Below are 23,848 nucleotides of genomic sequence, written 5' to 3' on the forward strand. Positions count from 1 at the left end.
AAGAGTCTCCTTGCTAAATAAGTGATTAACTCTTTTTTCAATTACCTTCTAACTAACCAGCTACCCAAGGAGCAAAATCCTACCTGACATTAAGTACATATTAGCCAAAATCAGCAGTATGCCTGCCTCAGCTCCTAGGCAAGCCTCTGTGGGTTCATTTATTGACAAAATTCCAACCTGACTTCTACTAACCAGAAGGTCTCAAAATCAGCATTCAAGCACATGGTCTCCATATTGGATTATAATGCCTAGTGCAAAAACTCAGCATTTGAGGCCATGATATTGCTGGCTAGTAAGTCCATACCAACTTCTTCTCCCATAGGCTTAAATCTGATTCTGTGCTATACTCAACACACCTCAGGCCCTGACAACAACCCTTCCCAAGCCACATGTAACCCAAAGTCCTGACTTATTTCTTTGCTTGAGTCCTCGATCTCACACAACCACCCATTTCTCAGGTCTCTGATTTAACATACTACACCTAGACTCTACTTCCTCCTCTATCTTTGCATCCACCGAGTTTATGCTGCCAGTCAGCTCTGCCTTTCTAGGACTGATACCCGGAGTCCAAAAGTCTGCTCAGTCCACCTGCGTGTCTGGTAAGCTTCATTTCTATCTACTCCGCTGAAATCCCAGCAAATGGGTCACTATGCTCTAGCAAACCCGAGTGACCTAAGCAAAACAGAATTAAGACACCCACATCAAAATGGATTTGCATTTACAGGCGGTAAAAATACCAAGGAGTTAAAAAATACCACTTCTTTGGTAACTCAGTGAATCCTTGTCAGTCAAATGGGAATTGTATAAGCTAACAAATAAAGCCACAGACCGTGGATTAGGTTTCTTCTGGCCATTAGTACTTGGTGTGTGTGTGTGTGTGTGTGTGTGTGTGTGCGCTTTGCCTTACCTTGGCTGGTAACTGGATAGTATCCATGAGTATCTGCCGAACTTCATGTAATCCACCAACCTTGTCCCAGCCCAGGTCTCTAGGTTTATGCAGGTTGACATTTCTCAGAGAAACAGGAAGAAATCCATGGAGAGCCTTTTGGAAGTCTGATGTTGTTAAAGTCAATTCTGTTTAAAAATAAACAAAAGCTTTTAAAAAATTTTTTTAGTTAATATCTCACTAGGCAGCCCTAGCTAGCCTCAAACTCACAGATATCAGCCTGCCTCTGCTCCTACAGGATAGATTAAAGACATGCACCTCCAAGCCCAATTCATTTTTAAAATGTTCTGTGATACTGGCTGGAAATGCCAGACTTCTACTTAAATACGATATGAAGCAGAATATATGTGATTCTTGCTCGGCTACGACAACATTTCCACAACAGAAGGAAGCTCAGGGTTTGACGTAAGATACCTTCCCTGGTGGAGACATGCTGACAGGAGAGGTGGGAATGTATGGCTCGGTCCACGAGAAGAGTGAAATCTCTAGCCACAAACCCTTCAGTTTCTTTAGCTATGTGCTGCAGGTTAAAGTCAGGAGACTTGTTTATATTGAATCCCAGTTTATTTTTCACGACATTATGCAGAATCTCACATCTTTGTTCCTTAAGAAAAAAACCCAGAAAATTCAGATTATTAATTTTTCAGTGGTACAGTTCACTAGTTATATGTCACTTAGCAATGGGAATATGATCAGAGAAATGCCTCACCAGGTAGCTTCATCATTATCAAATCATCACAGAGTGCATTTACACAAACTGAGATGGCACAGACTTCTAACCCTCACACAACACGGTCCAGTCTTCTGTTGTACCACAGGCACCCTGGCAGGTAGCTCTGTCCACTCAGCATATGCAGTTCTTGGCTCCTTCACACAACGTGAGGAGGTGCTCTCGCACCCACAGTTGTGATAGACAGTTCTTTAATTGCTGAAGCCAACAGTGAATTAGATATCAGGGTTGGGTCCAGGCCTTTCTTTCAAAATCATAAATAAACCTTTTGCTTCTGCCATAATCCTATCAGAGGGTTATATTTCTGTGTCTGGTCTAAAATTATACTTCAAGCATTTCTTTAGTAAATTAACTAAAAACAAAACTGATACAAGACTGCCATTTCTTTCTCCAATAAGGAGTATTTTAGCTAACATCTATTTCTTAGGAGGTTTTTTTTTGTTTGGATTTTGCAATAACATTTTAGAAATATTTTAGGCCCATCAAAATCCCAGCAGAATTCTTCAAAGACCTCAAAAGAATAGTACTCAACTTCATATGAAAAAGCAAAAAATCCAGGACAGCCAAAGCAATCCTGTGCAATAAAAGAACTTCTGGAGGCATCACAATCCCTGACTTCAAACTATTACAGAGCTACAGTACTGAAAACAGCCTGGTACTGGCATAAGAACAGACAGGAAGACCAATGGAACCGAATAGAAGACCCGGATATCAATCCACACGTCTTTGAACACCTGATCTTTGATAAAGAAGCAAAAAATATCAAAAGGAAAAAAAGAAAAAATATTTAACAAGTGGTGCTGGCATAACTGGACATCAACATGTAGAAAAATGAAAATAGACCCATATATCACCATGCACAAAACTCAAGTCCAAATAGATCAAAGACCTCAACGTAAAGCCAACCACACTGAACCTCATAGAAGATAAAGTGGGAAGTACACCTGAACGCATTGGCACAGGAGACCACTTTCTAAATATAACCCCAGCAGCACAGACACTGAGAGGAACAATTAATAAATGGGACCTCCTGAAACTGAAAAGCTTCTATAAAGCAAAGGACACGGTCAGGAAGACAAAACAGCAGCCTACAGAATGGGAAAAGATCTTCACTAACCCCACATCAGACAAAGGTCTGATCTCCAAAATATACAAAGAACTCAAGAAATTGGACACAAAAAGATCAATGGAGTACAGACCTAAAAAGAGAACTCTCAACAGAGGAATCTAAAATGGCTGAAAGACACTTAAGGACATGTTCAACATCCTTAGTCATTAGAGAAATGCAAATCAAAACAACTCTGAGATTCCATCTTACACCTGTGAGAATGGCCAAGATCAAAAACACTGATGACAACTTATGCTGAAGAGGTTGTTGAGAAAAGGGAACACTCCTGCATTGCTGATGGGAATGCAAGCTGGTACAACCCCTTTGGATGTCAGTGTGGCGATTTTTCAGAAAATTAGGAAACAACCTTCCTCAAGACCCAGTAAAACCACTTTTGGGTATATATCCAAAGGATGCTCAATTGTGCCACAAGGACATGTGCTCAACTATGTTCATAGCAGCTTTGTTTGTCATAGACAAAACCTGGAAACAACTTAAATCCCCTTGACCGAAGAATGGATAAGAAAAATGTGGTACATTTACACAATGGAGTACTACACAGCAGAAAAAAATAACGACATCTTGAATTTTGCAGGAAAATGGATGGAGCTAGAAAACATTATTTTGAGTGAGGTAACCCAGACACAGAAAGACAATTATCACATGTTCTCACTTATAGGTGGTTTTTAAACACAAAGCAAAGAAAGCCAGCCTACAAACCACAATCCCAGAGAACTTAGACAACAATGAGAACACAAAGAGAGACATACATAGATCTAATCTACATGGGAAGTAGAAAGTAGAAAAAGACAAGATCTCCTGAGTAAACTGGGAGCATGGGGACCTTGGGGGAGGGCTGAAGTGGGGAGGGAGAGGAGCAGAGAAAAATGTAGAGCTCAATAAATACCAATAAAATAAAATAATAAAAAAGAAAACAAAAAAGAAATGGGTTAGAAACTCTATAACATTTCTAAAAACATATTCAAAAACCAATGTGCAGGATAGTTTTATGTCCAATTGACACAAGCTAGAGTCAGATAAGGAGCTTCGAAAAACCAGTTTACAAACCCAGAGAACTACACAACAAAGAGGACCCTAAGAGAGACATAAATGGATCTAATCTATATGGGAAGTAGAAAAAGACAAGATCTTCTGAGTAAACTGGGAGTGTGGGTATCATGGGAAAGGGCAGAAGGAGAGGGGATAGGAAGGAAAGGGAGGGGAGAAAACATATAGCTCAATAAAAACAGTAAAAAAGAGATGTCTATTAAGGTGGATAACATCTTATTAAAAATGATTTCGAAGTATCTGTTTAAAATGATGACACATTCAAAATAAAATACTAGAACACTTACAAAAAAAGGAGCCTGGGTTAAGAAAATGCTCCCTGCCGGGCGGTGGTGGCGCACGCCTTTAATCCCAGCACTTGGGAGGCAGAGGCAGGTGGATCTCTGTGAGTTCGAGACCAGCCTGGTCTACAAGAGCTAGTTCCAGGACAGGCTCCAAAACCACAGAGAAACCCTGTCTTGAAAAAGCAAAAAAAAAAAAAAAAAAAAAAGAAAATGCTCCCTAGCTGTAGGAAGTCTGCTGGGCATTTTCTTTTTTTTTTTTTTTTTTTGGTTTTTTTGAGACAAGGTTTCTCTGTGGTTTTGGAGCCTGTCCTGGAACTAGCTCTTGTAGACCAGGCTGGTCTCGAACTCACAGAGATCCGCCTGCCTCTGCCTCCCGAGTGCTGGGATTACAGGCGTGCGCCACCACCGCCCGGCTGCTGGGCATTTCTTAACCAGCAATCAATGAGGGAGAGTCCAGCCCACAGTGAATGGTGCTGGTGCTGGGCTGGTGGTCCTGGGTTCTATACGAAAGCAGGAGAATGCCATGGAGAGCGAGCCACCAGCAGCATCCTCCATGTTCTCTGCATCAGCTCTTCCTCCAGGTTCGTGCCCTGCTTGAGTTCCTGCCCTCACTGCTTTTGAAGATGAACTGTCATAAGAACTGTGAGTGAAAAAACCCTTTCCTCCCCAAGTTGCTTTTTGGTCACAGCGTTTCCTCACAGCAATGGCAACACTGACTAAGACACCAATAGCACTATCCTTTCTTTTCGTTTTTGGTGTTAAGTACTGAACCCAGGGCTCTTGCACATACTAGGCAAGCTCTTTACCACTGGGCTCAGCCCTCTGTGACACAGAATAACAGGTAAATGGCAAAGAGTCTAAGCACTTAAGACAGACACTGTGTGAGAATCTTAAATAAGATTCCTAAGTGTCTCCATCCTGAGCACACGTCCTTCTTTATATGGTCACTACATGCTTGTAAGCTTAAGGATCCAAAGGGGGTAGAGATGGTTTATCAAATTAAAAGATGCTTACATCTCATTTCACCCTCATTCAGAAGAAATACTGACTTCAAGAAAGCCATTTCCTTAGCAAGTCCCTAGCATCTCCAATGAGTATAAATTCTAATCTGTGCTCACTGCACATGTTGCTTAAATATCTACACAATCTCCTAGAAGCAGTAACTTCTAAAATAAAAGCAACTTTGAAGAAAATAACACAGCTCAAAGGCTGGAGAGATGGCTCAGTGGTTAAGAGCACTGGCTTCTCTTTCAGAGGACCCAGGTTCAATTCCCAGCGCCCACATGGCAGTTCATAACTGTCTGTAACTTCAGTTCCAGAGGGTCTGCTACCCTCATGCAGACACACACGTAGTCAAGACACCAATGTACATTGATGGAGGAAGGTCATTGGCTAATAAAGGAACTGCCTTGGCCCATTTTATTGGTTAGGACACAGGTAGGTGGAGTAAACAGAACAGAATGCCGGGTGGAAGAGGAAGTGAGGTCACTCTCGACAGCTCTCCTCTCGGGAGCAGATGCCTGAGAGAGACGCCATGCCCTGCTCCCGGGATGAAGCTCCGACTCAGGATGGACATAGGCTAGAATCTTCCCAGTAAGCGCACCTTGGGGTGCTACACACAGATGATTAGAAATGCGCTAAATTAATATGTGAGAATTAGCCTAGAAGAGAATGGGCCAAGCAGTGTTTAAATGAATACAGTTTGTGTGTTGTTATTTCGGGCATAAGCTAGCCGTGCGGGCGGCTGGGGTGCTGGGGACGCAGCCCCGCCGCCCATATTACTACAGTACATAAAATAAAAATAAATCAAAAAAAAACAAAAACCAAGGACACAGCTGAAAACCATTTCCAGGTCTCAGGTTACCTGATTAGGCGGCTGGATGTGCTGGATACACTGAAATGTGTGCACTCCTTGAGCAGAAACAAGTGAGGAATGAAGGGAGTGCTGGAACTGGCTCGTGGCGATGAGCGCAACCAAACTTCCCATAGAAACAAACTCTTTGATAATATCGTTCAAAGCTAGATTGAAGTAACACGGCAAAGGGGAAAATGTGAACATTTAAAGCTGTATACTGATTAAAATACTAATAACCTAATGTTGAGACCGAACACCTCCTTCATGGCTTTTACAAACTTCATTTATTTTTGATTTTTCGAGACAGGGTTTCTCTGCAGGTTTGGGACCTGTCCTAGAACTAGCTCCTGGAGAGACGGCTTAGTTGTTAAAGGCTAGGCTCATAACCAAAAATAAAACCTTTATTCTATCCATGCAGTGATCTGTTGTATCAAATGGAAGTATAGGAGGTTCTGTAAACTCAGGACATGTCTACTGAGGCTCTGTATGCCTCCATCTTATAAAGCAAGTTAACCAAAATAGGCATCTCAGTGAATATTCTAGAAGGGTGATTAGTGTCCATACTAGTAACCAATCCTGGTTACTTAGAATAGGCATGATGCTTCTAGTATTTCCCGGATTTCTTTCTATTCAAGGCTTGGCTAAGTTTGAGGAGCTGAGAACTGAAGCAAGCATTAGTAACATAAACACCTCTGAGTCCTGATCCAGAGATTCACAGCCTTCCTGTATAGAGACTAGCAACAGAGTGGTGTCTAGGAGTTTACCAATAGGAGGTTCTACAGGAGATACAGAACTCAAACTTTGGGATAAACACCAGTTAATCTAATGCAAGACACTCTTATTTATATCTTGTGTTTGCTTCAGCTCTTCAGGAGCTTGAGGCAGTGCCGTCACACTCTAAGCTACACTCAGTGACGGACTTTTCAGTGTTCTGTAATCTCTTGAACCGCGGCACCTCACCCTGTGAACGATACTCCATGGCTGCCTATTAATTCTCACCTTCCCATTAAAACTCGACTCAGTTACCAATGTCCCTGGAACCGTTCCATGCAATGCTGCAGCTCACCTCACTCTCGGTCTGGGTTGGGTGCTTACAGCACACACTGCACATTCTTCCAGGACAATCATCTCGCCACCTCCAGTCGACTGACCTGGCTCCAGTTACCTATCTGTCAGGAGATTCCCACTGTTCACCTACGGAAGCCCTCTTCCAGAAACGGCACTCTATACAGCATCCACCATTCTGCACTGAAATTGCTTCCTTTCCTCCCCTTGACTTTGAGAATGGTGAGTAAAGTAAGTGTTCAACGTGTATCTGTTAATGAAAGTGAGTCTGCAACTGAACGCCTTCCAGCAAGTGAAGTGGGGTGGAGACAGCCAGTCATGAAGTCACAGGATTTTCACTACTCTTACTCTGCCGTTTCCTAACAGAGCTGGAGAACACTACCAGGCAGCCAAAGAAACACACAGTGAGCATACACCTTATTTCCTCAGAATGGCAGATTTACGGCCGGTGACATGGCTTAGCAGGTAGTCATAGTCATGTGCCACTACTCCTGACAACCTTACTTCAGTCTCCAGGATGCACACGGGCCACCCCAACAAATACATGAGTACTAAATAAATAAAACTAATTAAAAATGTAAGAAAATAGATTTACCATTAAAACGAAAAATGTCGACTGACGAGAGAAAAAGCTCCCAAATCAGTAGGAGACGCATTACCGTGTGCAAGTCGCTGGTTCTGCACTGCTTCGGGGCTGTGCTCCTGTTCTGGGACACTGGGCAGTCCAGCAATGACATCTAGGTCGTCCAGCAGAACGACAGATGGCTGCCTCCAGGCCGCCTCTGAGAAAGCCACCTCCAGGACTTTCTGTATGCTTTCAAGCCTTTTTCCTACACACAGAAGATGTATCAATGTTATTTCAGGGATCAAAAGTTCATGTTCGTCTTGAAAGTAATAGAAGAACTCAATTATCTATAAAAATTAAATCCATGTTTTATTAATATACCAATCAAAAACTTGTTAATTATCAGCACATTCAACTCCTAAGTCTCCAAGGGCTCAAAGTGCCAAACTGTACCACAAAGGAAAGAAATACACTGCTCTGACTTTGGTCTGTATGCACTCGGTCTCATTCCAGAGTTTCAGGTGGCTTATAATTGTGGAATACATAAGATGTAGAAAAACATAAACCAGAGTAGAAGTCAAGATCTGAGTCAAACCCTAGCAGTTGCCTGGAGACCCCGAAAGTGCTACAATTGAAGGACACATTTGGCTCCAGGTTTGTTAAAGGTGTGGTACACAGTTTTAATTTCCAGAAGACAGAAAGTTTATAGGTCTATAAGCTAATGCAAAGGTTCCCTGATACTCAGCCCTAAGTTACTTTTTATTCATGGGGCTTCAACCAGGATTAAAACTTTCTTTATAGCAAGTGAAGAGTTGAGTTTTCAAAGCTATCTTTATCTTGCTTTAAAATACTTATTTTTATTTATCTTCTGAGAATTTTCTATGTCCATACAATGGGATTTCTTATTTTCTTATTATGCATGGTAAAAACATGAGCTACAAAGATGAGCTGGGAGCCAGGTGTTAGTGGAAACCCAGAAGGAAGCTAATCGTTCAAAGAGAAACTGCTCTAACCTCTTGTTCTAACTGAACAGTTAATAATGTAAACGTTAGAAATGTTTAAAAAACACACAAGTGGTACAAGATCAATGGTAATTCTTCTCACTGTCACCCAAAGCCACCTACTTACCCTCCCAGGCATGAACCACACCAGTTTTCCATAGCAATTAAAGACCAAGAGCAAATACAGATTGAATAAAGTATACTCTCAACACCTGGAGTGACATTTGTTGGTATTTCCAAGAACAGTCTATAGTGCTTTTCACTTTAAAAAAAATCCCTTCCATCAAATTGTCAAATAGAGTTTTAGGGATGTTATCACAAACATCAGAAAGCTGAAGACTTCAACTTTCTAAGGACTTCTTGGTTTTCCAAAATAGGGTTTCTGTGTGTAGTCCTGGCTGTCTTGGAACTGCCTCTGTAGACCAGGCTGGTCTCAAACTCACAGAGATCTGCCTGCCTCTGCCTCCTGGGTGCTAGGGTTAAAGGTGTGCACCACCATGCCCAGCTTCCAAATTTCTAAGGATTTTCAATAACCAAATGACACAAATATGAGTTTAAAAGTACATAGCATTAACAATACATTCCTGTCTATAGAAGGGGGATGATGTGGAATGCTCACTCCTACCTCGTAACGCTTTGCAGTCAACTATCTCCACATGGGCGTCCAGTACGTCGCAGGCTTCCTTACAGATCGCTTTGGCTAGTGTTGATTTTCCACTCCCCTGGAAAACAATTGCTTCATCAGACTCTCAGTAAATTTAATTACAGAAGTAGCTCCTGTCATTGCAATAGTCACCAAGATTCAGCCTCATCTACTGGAAAGTAAACACCAACCCAACTGCAGTGTGCGACTGATTCTGTGCTACTGAGATCTGGCTCTTCTTTACTCTGTTAATGAGCAGAGACAGAAACACACCCATTCTACACTCGCTGGTGAATACAACTGCTCACATTTAATTGAATCCAATTGAAAATAATACTTTATTGTTCTAGGATATGACTAATACATAAATGAAATAAATTTGAAATAGATATTTTCATTTAATCACTATGATTTCAATGAGAAAAGCAGATCACTAATAATATAGATACTATTATATTAGTAGATACTAACAAATATCTTGTACTATGTAATTTTAATAGATTTACAGCCGTTACTGTGACTACCAATTAACATGGAGAAGAACCTTCAGACACTCTGTGCCCGTGATGGGCACGTTGTACAAGATGAGGTCCTATTATGTTGGCCAATATAGCCTTGAATATAAGAGCCTCCTGCCCCAGACTTTGGAGTGGCTGAGATTACTGGATACAGCACAGTCCTTGAGAGACAAGTCAGCTGCCAGGATTGGATACTTTGATACAAGAACAAAGAACTCGACACTGGCTTACAGTCAATGAGCATTTTATGTTCAAATACAAGCTTTTGTCTTATTAGAAAATAATATGTAAAAATAAAACAGAAATTATACAAATTATGCTCAGTAAAGAAAGGCGAAAAGAGCAGGGGCAATCGCTCCACCGTAACGTGATTGTCTTAACGCCCTTCCGTCTTCTCAGCACTCTGTGTTTTCACAAACTTATAAAAACAGAACTAAAATGTTAATCAAGTTTTACAGTTTTACTTAAGCTGTTTAACAAGTTACTTCTCACCCATATCTTTAGTCTCAGCACTGCGGAGGCAGAGGCAGTGGATCTGTGGGAGTTCGAAGCCAGTCTGGTCCACAGAGCAAATTTCAGGACAGCCAGGGCCACACAGAGAAACCCTGCCTTGAAAAAATAAAAAATTAACAAACAAAAAACAAAAACGCAAACAAAAGTTACTTCTTTAAGCTTTATATTTACGGTCCTCCCTATGTGACACCATCAAGTCGAATGTTTAGTGATCTGTGCGTATGTCTCAGGAGAGGCAGAATCACGACATCAGAGGGGAGCACATGTCTACAGTGTCCTCGAGCACAGCCCAACCTGAGGGCTTTTATAGTTCTGTCACTACCAGTTTCTTCTTTCAATCTGTTATCACTTCTTCTTGCTGTTGTTGCTCTGAAGTCCAACAACATTGTATCAATTCAAGTACTTTGTTCTGATTACTAGCAAAACCCAGCAAAATTTGATGTAAAAAATCTAAAATTTGGAGGTACTCAACAAATATGTACTATCATCATCATCTTTCATAGAATTAAACCACATTTAAATGTTTTGGTTCTTTGAAACAGGTTTCCGTGTAGCTTTGTCTGTCTCAGAACTCACTCTGTAGGCCAGGCTGTCCTCAGACTGTCTCCTGAGTGCTGGGATGAAAGGTGTGCACCCCCACTGCATGGAGCACACCTCAACATTAGCGGTGCTGGACTGCGGAGCAGACACAGCACCACTCACCCACTCCAGAGTAACTCACACTCATACAGCACTTCTCCTGTATGTCTCCTCTCCCTTAAGGGAGGCTGACCCAATGTACACAGATGAGAAACGAAATTTAAAATTTAAAATTTAGCTGGGTGGTGGTGGTGGTGCACATCTTTAATATCAGCACTCGGGGCAGAGGCAGGCAGATCTCTGTGAGTTCAAGGCCAACCTGGTTGACAAGAGCTAGTTCCAGGACAGCTAGGACTTTTATACAGAGAAATCCTGCCTTAAAAAAATAAATAAATAAATAAATAAATAAAAACTTAAACAATAAGTACATTACAAGATGACACATAAACCCAGGACCTCTTACTGACTGTCCTATTCTAGGAAGAACTTCAAAAGACTGCTTTCAGAGATGGCGGGATAAAACTTTCTAAAAATAAATATTCTACCATGGTGATGTTGGCATTTAAAAATGACAAAGACGGGCTGGAGAGATGGTTCAGTGCTTAAGAGCTGCTCTTCCCCAAGTCCCGAGTTCAATTTCCAGCATCCCCAAGGTGACTCACAACCATCTACAGTGGGCTCTCGCGTCCTCTTCTGGCATGCATGCATACATAGAAATAGAGCACTCACATACATAAAATAAATAAAAGTTTTCATAAAATGACAAGGAATGGTTCCTATGTTTAAGTAAGATAGGAGAAAGAAACTGGACTAGTAATAGGAGACAGTTATTAAAATGTAGTGAAGGGAAAGTCTCTTAACTTCAAAATTCTATAATTATAAAAGCAATGTGGTCTGGGTGTGACGGCACACGCCTTTAATCCCAGCACTCAGGAGGGAGAGGTAAGCGGATCTCTGTGAGTTCGAGGCCAGCAGAGTCTACAGAGTGAGTTCCAGGACAGTCAAAGATACAGAGAGAAACACTGTCTCAAAAAACTTAAAAACAAATATACAAAAAAACAAAACATGCAACACTGTGTGATTTTTAGATTGTTTTTTTAAGATTATGTGTAAGACTGATTTTTTTAAGTGTGTGTGTGTGTGTGTGTGTGTGTGTGTGTGGTGTACATGAGTGCAGGAGCTTGTGGAGATGAAAAGAGGGTGCTGGAGTCACAGGTGATTGTGAGCCACCTAGCCTGGGTGCTGGGAACCCAACTCCAGCCCTCTACAAAAGCAGTAAACACTTTTTCCAATGAAACATCTCTCCAATGCACAGTCTGTGGGTCTTTGAGCACGGACAGTAACCACAGCACTGGCAGAGAAGAAGACAATTGATGGAGGAAGGTCATTGGTTAAAAAATAAAGAAACCGCTTGGCCTCATAGGTTAGAACATAGGTGGGTGGAGTAAACAGAACAGAATGCTGGGAGGAAGAGGAAGTGAGCTCAGATGCCAGGCCGCTCTTCTCCAGGGCAGATGCGATGAAGCTCCGACCCAGGATGGATGTAGGCTAGAATCTTCCCGGTAAGCACCCAAGCACACCTTGGGGTGCTACACACATTATTAGAAATGGGCTAGTACAGGTGCGAGAGTTAGCCCAGAAGAGGCTAGATACAATGGGCCAAGCAGTGTATAAAAGAATACAATTTGTGTGTTGTTATTTCGGGGTATAAGCTAGGCAGGCGGCCAGGAGCCGGGCAGCAGGAACGCTGCCCGCAGCTCCCTACAACAGACAATAAGCCTCTTTAAGAGGTCAGAGATCTCAAGATACATGACCCATGGCAGGAAACAGGGCAGCACACCAGAGCCTGCAGAAACCTAGACCTAAAGGGGAAGAAGAGCAAATAACTTGCTCACAAACTGGACATCAAAAAAGAACTGAATCAGATCTCCAAAAACCACCAGCTGCTTGTCAATCAAGGTGCTGCAGACCACCTAAGCAGTTCTATAGTCATTAAGAATATGCCTGGCTGTTTTCTTTTTTTTTTTAATTTAACTTTATTTTATGTGCATTGGTGCAAAGGTGTTAGATCCCCTGCAGCTGGATCTTCAGACAGTTGTGAGTTGCCATGTGGGTGCTGGGAATTGAACCCGGGTCCTCTGGAAGAGCAGTCAGTACTCTTAACCACTGAGCCATCTCTTCAGCCCCTGGTCATTAAGAATATGGTATTTGTCATTTAGAAGTTTTGCAGTAAAGACTTGGATGGGTTTGCTGCAGATCTTACCAAGCATTTAAAGAAGGAATGAAAGCCAACTTTACATTTTCCTCACAAAAAGGAGGGAAACACCTGACAGCTCATCATGAGCCTGAATACACCAACAGTAAAACCAGACAAACGCTGCGACCAATGTGTCCCAGAAACACAGATAAAAAAATCAAACAGAATGGTAGGAAGCACACATCACCACAGCCCAATGATATTTCATCAAAAAATACCAATACTTTCAACAGCCTCATTAAAAACCTACACACCAAGCCACAGAATGTTATCGATCGACACAGAAGAGGGTGCAGGGGGTACGTGAACTCAGGACGACATCCCTAATACCTAACAAGGTACCCACCCTTTCATGTATTAAAAGTTCTTCAAAATACATAAGCAAAATCCAAAGAGGTAGAGTGAAATACTTCTAGTTTGTGAAGAGGAGCACGTCTGAGCCAAATACCTTTCCTCCAGTGATTAGAACAGCACCGTTCCTAAGTCCTGCGACGAGGGAGATCAGCTGCCGAGACAAAGGGCGTCCCAAGAGGCTGTGGGTGATGTGCTCCATTGTGGATATACCTAACGAGTTCACTCCACTGTAAAACACAAAAGTTCCTAAGTGACAAAAGCCCACAGCAAGGTAGAGCCTTAGCTAGAAAAGGCTGAAGCTTTCCTTCCTGGGCAAGTTAGCCATACTAAGGGCATAAAGTCTTAGAAGGGCTAATACTGTGTCTGATGTGTAGCTTTTAAATATTAGTCTAATGTCTGCAGCATGTGCAGTAACCACAGCTTTGTTCTAAAGGTCATTTATTGGCTCTCCTAACACACCTAAGCACTCCCCATTCCCAAATAACCTTTAGTCTGGTCACTAATATTACCATGAACAGGCGCTGCAGAAGGGCTTATCGGGATAGTCAAAGCTCTGGCTCCTCTGACACCTCCGCCTTCATGTGTCACATACAAACATTGAACCCACACTATTTCTTGATTTCTACCATGATTTTATTCATAAAAACAAAAGCAGAGCAAAAACACCAGAAAGTGGAATCCAAAGAGATTTTACTTCATAGTAATGCATACTGTTGCACCCAATCCTCTTTAAGGTTTCATTTTTTCACATCTCGTGTAAGCTAACACATCTAAGGCTGTTAGTCTGAGCATATAAATAAAGAAACCAATCTTTTTCAGATTTGATCTTCTGAAAAGATGAGAAAATATACAAAAAATCCTAATTATTACAACAAAAAGTGAAGGAATAACTTAATTTGAAATATTTCTCACCACTCAACACTTTAGATTTAGCTATTAAAATACTTTTATTTGTTTTGATAACTACTGTTTTGGTCAAGTACAATGGTCAGATAGGTGATATTTGGTTAACTTTTTTTTTTCTCACGAGTCAATTCTCAAAGCAGAACCTCTAATAAAACTAGCTACCTAAACAAGGTACATTTTTAACCCATGTATGAGGACAGATATAATCCTTGAAAATTATCTCCTAATGTATTAGAAAGATTTCTCATTGGCATTCCTGGTCGCTGTAACATGTGCACACAGAAGCCTGCCAGAGCGAGAATCCAAAGCAGTCTGTAAAGATACTGATTCGGCCGTAACCTCTTACCCCAGAGAGTTCAGCTTTAAAAAGGGAAGAAGAAAGTCAATTTCCTCACTGATTTCTTCTCTTATCATAGGCTCTAGAAGGACCTACAGCAGCAAGGAAAAGTCAGTTTTACACTTCAAAGTTATGCCTTTTGCTTGTTTCCTGAGTCCCAGAGAAAAAAAATCACCGACTCTGTTCCATCAGAGAAAGTAGGTGCTGTGCCCCAAAATACAGCCTAACAACCTCTGACGAGGTGCTCCGTATGGAGCACAGACATTACAGACAGCAGCGGAGAGACAGGAGCTGTCTGGTGACACTTCACACATGTGTGTTCTTTCAATTGTGGCATAATTAATATCTCCACAATTCTTACATTCACATTCCAAAGACTGAAATTCTGAGCAGCTCGCCCAGGTTCAGTCACAGCAGCAAACAGAAGTAGAGCACAACACTCTGAAAACACAAGAACTAAGGCGCCGCTGCAGTGGGACGATGTCTGTGCAGCATAGAGAATGCTAACAACTGTCAAAATAACATAAGCAGTAGGTTAAAGTATTAATTTACAAACATTTAAACTATTATTTGTGTGCACATCTCAACAAGGAGGTGGCTCATGTACACACGTGGAGGTCAGAAGACAACTGTGGTGCGTACGTGCACACTACAAAGAGGAGGTGTTGCCTCTCTCCTCCACCAAATGGTAAACACATGGTTCCCTGGGACTGAACTCAGGTCACCAGGCTTGTATGCAAACACCCATTGAGCCATCTCACTGGCCCCAAAATAAGAACTTTTAAAATCAATCCTCTAAAACTAAATCTTTGTTTAAGACACAGAACCATGATCTGTTTACCAGTTTACACAATCAACAGTAATTCAGAAACATAAGTGTGTTTAACTGATGCTTACATTTAGGATAAATCAATAATTTATAGAGTAAAATATTTAAAATCAAGTTATTCCTTATTCTTCTCATGTGGTTTCTAAAGCAGTTCTGGATGTACGCTTCCGGACAGAAGCTCCTACTTAATTAGTCACAGAAACAACATTGCTTTATTACACATCAACAGGATGTCATTACTTGTATTGAGATCTTCTGCAGCAGAATGGCACTCAACACAAACACAGCCTCTCCTTTTTCCTGAGAATGAACTATACTCAGATTGAACTCTTTCAACCCTATTAAGAAGAAAGGAATAAATGGAGAGTTAGAACTGAAACTGAGAGGAAATAATTTGATTTGAAATATCGAGCATATTTAAAGACATTCTTTAACACATATAATACTGCTATGTTTCACTGTCCACATGTGACATAAGTTGAAAAAACAAAAAATTTTTCTAGCTAGCCACGTGCGGCGGCACGCGCCTTTAATCCCAGCACTTGGGAAGCAGTGGCAGGCAGATTTCTGTGAGTTCGAGGCCAGCCTGGTCTTCAGAGTAAGTTCCAGGACAACCATGACTACATAGAGAAACCCTGTCTTGAAAAACCAAAACAAAACGAAAAACTTAGATGTTATAGTCATTTCAATAGGAAAAAAGTAACACTTTTACGCACCATTTTTAATTCTCAGCTTAATACATTCTTCCCTTGATACTATCAAAGGGAGCATGGTGGTCGCTGACTGCTGTACCCACGACGAGAACACAGCTTTGACATCGTCTTCACTCACATCTTTAGGCTGCCAGAGAAAAGGACAGAGGGGTGACCAAGGACTTAACACGTCTTCCTAACAGAATGCAAAATCTTACCAAATCTGCATGCAGATGTGTGAGCTGCTGTGAGGGTGAGTGTGAGCTGATGTGAGTGTGATCTGCTGTGAGGGTGAGTGTGAGCTGCTGTGAGGGTGAGTGTGAGCTGCTGTGAGGGTGAGTGTGACCTGATGTGAGTGTGAGCTGATGTGAGTGTGAGTGTGAGCTGATGTGAGTGTGATCTGCTGTGAGGGTGAGTGTGAGCTGCTGTGAGGGTGAGTGTGAGCTGAACTGAGGGTGAGTGTGAGCTGATGTGAGTGTGAGCTGCTGTGAGGGTGAGTGTGAGCTGCTGTGAGTGTGAGTGTGAGCTGCTGTGAGTGTGAGCTGCTGTGAGTGTGAGCTGCTGTGAGGGTGAGTGTGAGCTGCTGTGAGTGTGAGCTGATGTGAGTGTGAGCTGATGTGAGTGTGAGCTGATGTGAGGGTGAGTGTGAGCTGCTGTGAGGGTGAGTGTGAGCTGATGTGAGTGTGAGCTGATGTGAGTGTGAGCTGATGTGAGTGTGAGCTGATGTGAGGGTGAGTGTGAGCTGATGTGAGGGTGAGTGTGAGCTGATGTGAGTGTGAGCTGATGTGAGGGTGAGTGTGAGCTGATGTGAGGGTGAGTGTGAGCTGATGTGAGTGTGAGCTGATGTGAGGGTGAGTGTGAGCTGATGTGAGTGTGAGCTGATGTGAGTGTGAGCTGCTGTGAGGGTGAGTGTGAGCTGATGTGAGTGTGAGCTGCTGTGAGGGTGAGTGTGAGCTGATGTGAGGGTGAGTGTGAGCTGATGTGAGTGTGAGCTGCTGTGAGGGTGAGTGTGAGCTGATGTGAGGGTGATCTGATGTGAGTGTGAGCTGATGTGAGGGTGAGCTGATGTGAGGGTGATCTGATGTGAGTGTGAGCTGCTGTGAGTGTGAGCTGCTGTGAGTGTGAGCTGATGTGAGTGTGAGCTGATGTGAGTGTGAGCTGATGTGAGTGTGAGCTGCTGTGAGGGTGTGAGCTGATGTGAGGGTGAGTGTGAGCTTCTGTGAGGGTGAGTGTGAGCTGCTGTGAGGGTGAGCTGATGTGAATGTGAGCTGATGTGAGGGTGAGCTGATGTGAGGGTGATCTGATGTGAGTGTGATCTGATGTGAGTGTGAGCTGATGTGAGTGTGAGCTGATGTGAGTGTGACCTGATGTGAGTGTGACCTGATGTGAGGGTGTGTGTGTGTATGTGTGTGTGTGATGAAATATTATCCACTAGATTACAGAATGAAGTTCTGATGCATGCTACAATATGGAAGGACCTTGAAAACATTATGTGAATGAAATAAGTCAATACATAGGACAAACTCCACCTCTCCACAGTATCAAGAAGTAACTATCTCACAGACAGAACATGGACTGCAGCTGCTTGCAGGGCAGGAGTCACTGTCTAACGGTACAAAGTTTCTGTCGGTGGTAATAGAAACACTTTGGAAATGGTAGTGGAAGCATCATTATGAATATAGTTAATGCTGCAGAACTGTTCCCTGGAAAATGGTTAAAATGCCATGTTATGTGACTTTTAACAATAAAACAGAAGTACATTATTATTTATGAACAATGAGAAACCTCATCCACAAAGGAATTTCGATACAACATATATTTGAACTCACTAAATTCTCTCTAGGTTGTAATTTCAGAGATCTTGGGATTTTAGGGGTGGTTTCCAGTGGAGTTATCCTGACTACTGCATGTACTTCTATATTTAGTCTCTTCCTCAGGTCATCTGGGATCTGCAATTTAAAAATAAATAGTAAGAACATAAATGTTCAAAGACCGATTCAAGTATTTCACAGCCTAAATATTGATAGTACTATCTCCAAGGAGAAGTTATCACACAATCATAACACAGTAATATGGTAGTTGTTTTGGCCTTTCGGCTGCTTTAATGGAAATACTATGTACTGGGCGCTTACAAACAACAGAGGCGCATTACTGTTTTATGAACCAGCAGAGCTGGTGCTGGTGAGGCTCTCCTCACGGTCAAGTGTGTGAGGACATCTCTCATAAGGACACCAGTTACACTCAAGGCTTCCCGAAGACCTCATCTCCTGACACTGTAACCTGTGGGAAGAACTCTGACATATTGGTTCTGGGGAGACATAAGCATCAAGACTGTAGGAACAGTATGCAATCATTTCACAAGTCTTTGTGTGTGTGTAAAACTTGAAAGCCACTGGAAAAGCTGGAGTAGTTAAAGCTAATCACAGACAATCTGCCAAGGTACAATTCAATCCAAAATGTAAATGGTAGAATTTATCACCCCCATTAATAAAATATCTAAACTTAGATTATAGGAATGATCACACATTACACTAATGACAACTTTTACATATATTAAATCGTACACTTTAAATTTCATCTCGAAAGTTCTTTAACAAATCTTTCAGGATTTTTTTTTATGTGTGTGTTCTGCCTGTATGTATGTCTATAGTTTACATGCAAAGCTGGTATATGGAACCAGAGGGTATGGGATGCCCTGGAACTGGAGTCACAGATGCTTGTGAGCCACCACATGGGAGCTGGGAATCAAACCTGGGTCCTCTGCAAAAGCAACAGTAGTCTTAAGCAACTCTCCAGCACCCCCAAAATTCTTATCTCAAAAGATATTAATAAGCACTAAAAGATAAAAAGAGGGGTCTCCTAGGAAAGCTGAAGGGGCGCTCTTCACAGCTGCTGGCTCACTGGAAGTTTGACCATGCTCCAGTGAGCATATGGGTAACACAAATTGGACTTGATATTTTTTCTTTTCTTCTTTTTTTTTTTTCTGTTTTGGGGAGGTCACATGGGTTGGGGGTGAACCTGGGAGGACTGGGAAGTGAATGTGATTGGGGTGCATTACATGAAATTTTTAAATAATCAACAAAAATGCTATGTTAAAAAAAATGGGGGGGGGGTTGGAGACATTGCTCCTCCACAGACTTATAGAGACTCTCTCATTATGTTGGTTGTAATTTACATGTATTATTCTAATCAAATCTTGAGGAAGATTAAGTGACGAGTTTCTCCCCAGATTATAAGGCTCATACTAACCCAGACTTTCCCAAGGTGAAGAGGCTCTACACTTTTGGTGAACTTTCTAGCGTTCTTCAGCTCCTCAAGTCCATTCCAGACTACCTTCAACACACGGGCCTCGCCAGCTTCCTCGGTGTGCTCGGAGCCGGAGCCGATCTGTTTACGATCTGGTGACTCTGACCGGTGCTTCTCTTTCTCAGGCAACAGGACACTCGGCTTTGTTTTGCCTTGCTGTTGTTTTGGAGAGCACAGCTTAACTAGTTTCCCATAGGTCACAGTAAAGCTTGGCTCCGTATCAAAATATTCCTGGTCCCATGGAAACACATGAATGGTGCAATGGTTGTGAAACACAGAGGTAGCTGGTGTGGCATGCGCACTAGGAGGCTGAACTTGGCACACTCTGAAAACATTGTCTACAGGAATAACCTGTGACTGCATGGTTTGGAAAGCACTCATTTCCAGTGAACCCCAGGATGCCACTTGCTTGCTGCCCGGCCCAAAAGAAAACATGCTTCCTAGCGTAGTCCACCAGTGTGGTTTCCACGATGAGCCACTGGGAACTTCTGGGTCTATTTCATTGGACACAGTGATGCCCTCCGTGTTCATATGAAGTTGCTTGGTTTGCAATTCTTTTGACATTCCTTTTTGTTCCTGTCCATAACTATGAAATTGTCCGTGTACATCCCCTATTTTTGGAAATGGGTTCTCTTTGGCTTGGCGTGTCTTTGGCCGAATGAGGAGTTCGGTGTTAGTTTCTAGCCTTCCATAAGGGGCAGCTGGCATAAGAGCAACTGCACAGAAAACAGAGCCATTAGTACTTGCTGACTTCTGCTTCGGACTCGGTACTCTAATGTGGAAAATGACAGCAGATATCACAATAGCACCTACCAATTTGGATAAATATGTAAGTCTGCTGGTCAACCCAGATGGGAACAATGGCATTAGGAAAAACTATTCGAATCTGATCTAGAAGATGTTGTTCAAGAGAAATGGCATGCAGCTCCTAGGACCAACAGAGAAAAAGGTCAAATCAGGCTGCGTCTGGACCATTCCACACCTGGTATGGAAGTCCCCACTCATTTCATTTTAAAGTTTATTGTTATATTTAAAGTATACACGGCTGGGTGGTGGTGGCGCACGCCTTTAATCCCAGCACTTGGGAGGCAGAGGCAGGCGGATCTCTGTGAGTTCGAGACCAGCCTGGTCTACGAGAGCTAGTTCCAGGACAGGCTCCAAAACCACAGAGAAACCCTGTCTCGAAAAAAAACAAAACAAACAAACAAACAAAAAAAAACAAAATAAATAAATAAAGTATACATAACACTATGGGAGACTTTCGGAAGATCCAACATCTCAGCTATCATTTTGTTGTTTGGTTTCTGTGTCAAAAGAAGCTAAAGCCTACTTATTTAGAATTAACCCCAAATACTCCACGGGGGTCTCACCTGTGGTTCTCATATTACACACTAGCTTTCTACTGAGTCATGGCCACAGTTCAGACTAACCCGGAATATCTACTGGTGCTGAGAAGGTAGCAGAGGTTTTCTTTACCAGTATCTCCCAGTCATCCTCTGCAAGTGGCTCCACCTCTACTTGTTGGCAAGACATCACATGGGAGCATGGCCTGAGAAACACCTGGGGAAACCAGAATCGCAAGATTACTATTGTGAGACTTATCTGTATCGCTAGAAAATAAGTTCTCTCTGGTGAGACCCTGTCTCGTTGTCTCTGTATGTCTCTCTCTGTCTGTCTTCTCCCTCTCCCGTGGTTCACATAACACATATTAAATACCTAAGATTCTTAGATAAGCCTTGATATACTCAATATTTTAGGAAAAACTTTCACCATGAACAACAGAACAAAGGAACACCCAGCACAACATGTTTGCAAAAATAATGGTAATTCCAAGAAAGAAGTGTAACGGTCAGGTGAGATACCCTGTGCCTGTAATTCTGGCTACTCTGGACGCTGAGGCAGGAGAATCTTCCATTCAAGGCCAGCTTTGGCAATATAGTCAGATCTACCGAAAAAGGAATAAGAGGACCTGAAGTAATGGCTCAGGGGTTAAGAATACCAGTTGCTTTTCTAGAGGACCCAGATTCAATTCCCAACACCCATATGGTACCTCCCAACTATCTGAAGAAGATCTGATGCCCTCTTCTGGCCTCTATGGCCCTGCACACAGGTAAAGACATACATGCAAACAAATCACCCAGAAACACTAAAGGGGGCTGTATAGATGGATCAGTAGCTAAGATTACTTATTGTTCCTCAAAAAACCCAGGTTTGAGTCCCAAAATCCACATGGTGGTCAAAAACATCTGTAACTCCAGTTCCAAGGGATCCAATGTCCTCTTTTGACCTTTGCAGGCCTCAAGCATCCAAATGGTGCACAGTCATATAAGCAGACAAACCCATACAAAAACAAACATTCAAATGATTTTTAATTGAAAAAAAAAAAAGAGGAGGGCTGGTACGGTGTCTCAGCAAGTAAAGGCACTTGACACATGGGATGAATCTGAGAATACGCAAGGTACCCCCTGTAGCCAGGAGGCAGCTACTACTCTACCTAGCAAGGTAGCTCTTGGCTCCTATTCTGTGGGAATCTTCGTAGTACTACTACAAAACAGAGTGTGTAGAAAAGCACACACACACCATGTAGAAGCAATGAAAATGAAAAACAATCAGGGTAATTTATAGCTCTAACGAAGGTACCAGAATCCACCGTAGGAAGCTGATGCTGTCCACAGAGCTGTCCTACTGAGTGTGCTATGAAATCCTGGGCAAAGACAAGCTGACATACAGGTCACCAGTCACATCTAAGGGCATTTCCGGTGACAAATGTAAGATTCTAAGGGTTGGGGAGACAGCTTGGTCTGTAAAGTGCTTGAGGGCCTGAGTTCGAACTCACAGCACTCACATAAAAGCAGTCATGAGAAATGGTTCCTACAGTCCCAACACGGAGGAGGTAGAGAGGTGGCTCCTTGAGACTTGCTGGCCGGCCAGCCTAGAATTATCAAGCTCAGTGCAGTGAAAGAGCCTGTTTCAACAGATAAGGCAGGAAGGCTGGAGAGACCTCAGCATTCAGGAGCAGGTACTGCTCTCCCACACAATCACGGCAGGTGGCCCACAGTCAATTGCAACTCTAGTTCCCGGGGAACTGACTTTTTTCTTCTGGCCTCTGTGGGTACTTACACTCACACGCATATACCATCACTTGGACATATAATTTTAAAAAATCCTTAAAATTTAAAAAAGACACTAAGGTAGAGAGCAATTAAGAAAAAGAGCTGACGTCACCTTCTTACCTCCCCACGCATGTGCGCCCCTCAGCCTCCCCCCACTACACCAAGGAAAATTCTAGCACAAGTTTAAGGCACACAAAAGCCTACTGCAGGCTTATGGGCCTCTCATGAGTGACCATTTTAATTATCAGCAGCAAGTATAAATAAAATGCTCATGAATGAGTTCAGAGTCAGTTTTTTAAAAAGGTGTAGCATTCTCATATTGTGTTGTGAGAAACTGGTAACAGAGGGCAAACTGGCCCCACTCACTGAGACCTTAAATGTAACGACACCTCCAGACACAGTGCGCCCATCTTTGACACCCAAGCTACTGAGGATTTCAAGAAAGTACAAAAGCAGCTCCAGAAGAGCAAGACACTGGAGCCTTAGGGGCTAGCCAGGCTCTAACTGTTCCTGCCCATGATATACAGATAAATGATGGGGAAAAAAAACCTGCATCTATATTAAACCCTCTTTCTTGGCAGTGTCCCTAAACAAGACAAGTATTTACACAGCGCTGACACTGAATTAGGTATTCTAAGTCTCTAAAGCTGACTTAGATCATACAGGACGGCATGCAGATGGGACATGCAAATACCACGCCATAAGGATGTGAACATCTAAAGACCTTGGCATTATTCATGTGTGCTCACAGAAGCAACCCCAGCTTACATCCAGAGAAGACTGGACATAGGAAAGTATATAAGATAAGATTACAGGAAATACATGTCAGCTTTTTCTTTTAATCCTAAAGGCAGTTGGATGTCAACAAAGAGTAACATACATTCTGAGGTTGGGTTGAGAGAAGGGGGAATAATGAAATTTTTACTTTCAATCAAATTTTAAGTGAATATTTAAATTGAATATTTAAAATTCTTAGAATAAGCTGATGAACATACTATAACAAAAATAGACACAAATCACTATGTTTTGGGGTCTACAGTAAGCACATACATTCAGGGGCAAGACAGAAATGGAAAAGACTTTTCTCTGTTGAACTGGTATTTTTAACCAAGTAAGATCATGAAAGGTTAAAAGTCAGGGATCTTGGTACAAACTTACAATCTCAGGAGGATCAACAAG

The 23,848-nt window shown here is 42.3% G+C and overlaps 1 protein-coding gene across 5 annotated transcripts in view; it reads right to left on the reverse strand.

Moving 5' to 3' along the window:
- Window positions 1-23,848, reverse strand: part of Pex1 (peroxisomal biogenesis factor 1) — a 39,361-nt gene that overhangs the window by 12,352 nt on the left and 3,161 nt on the right. For 2 of the 5 annotated variants that reach the window (XM_041675352.1, XM_041675354.1), the window contains exons 3-15: window positions 21,033-21,116; window positions 20,370-20,484; window positions 19,500-20,272; window positions 18,080-18,199; window positions 16,275-16,398; window positions 15,799-15,896; window positions 14,739-14,821; window positions 13,581-13,713; window positions 9,248-9,344; window positions 7,716-7,886; window positions 6,001-6,155; window positions 1,361-1,550; window positions 908-1,074 (exon numbers count right to left, since the gene is read on the reverse strand). In XM_041675352.1, coding sequence (XP_041531286.1) covers window positions 908-1,074; window positions 1,361-1,550; window positions 6,001-6,155; window positions 7,716-7,886; window positions 9,248-9,344; window positions 13,581-13,713; window positions 14,739-14,821; window positions 15,799-15,896; window positions 16,275-16,398; window positions 18,080-18,199; window positions 19,500-20,272; window positions 20,370-20,484; window positions 21,033-21,116 — 2,310 coding nt within the window. Of the gene's footprint in view, window positions 1-907; window positions 1,075-1,360; window positions 1,551-6,000; window positions 6,156-7,715; window positions 7,887-9,247; window positions 9,345-13,580; window positions 13,714-14,738; window positions 14,822-15,798; window positions 15,897-16,274; window positions 16,399-18,079; window positions 18,200-19,499; window positions 20,273-20,369; window positions 20,485-20,986; window positions 21,117-23,848 lie in introns of all 5 variants that reach the window. The other 3 variants (XM_041675353.1, XM_041675355.1, XM_041675357.1) reach the window with 3 other exon arrangements.

Source organism: Microtus oregoni, unplaced genomic scaffold (assembly GCF_018167655.1).
Source record: "Microtus oregoni isolate MIOR12 unplaced genomic scaffold, Mior012 000026F_ref0000081, whole genome shotgun sequence".
Taxonomy (NCBI): Eukaryota; Metazoa; Chordata; class Mammalia; order Rodentia; family Cricetidae; genus Microtus; species Microtus oregoni.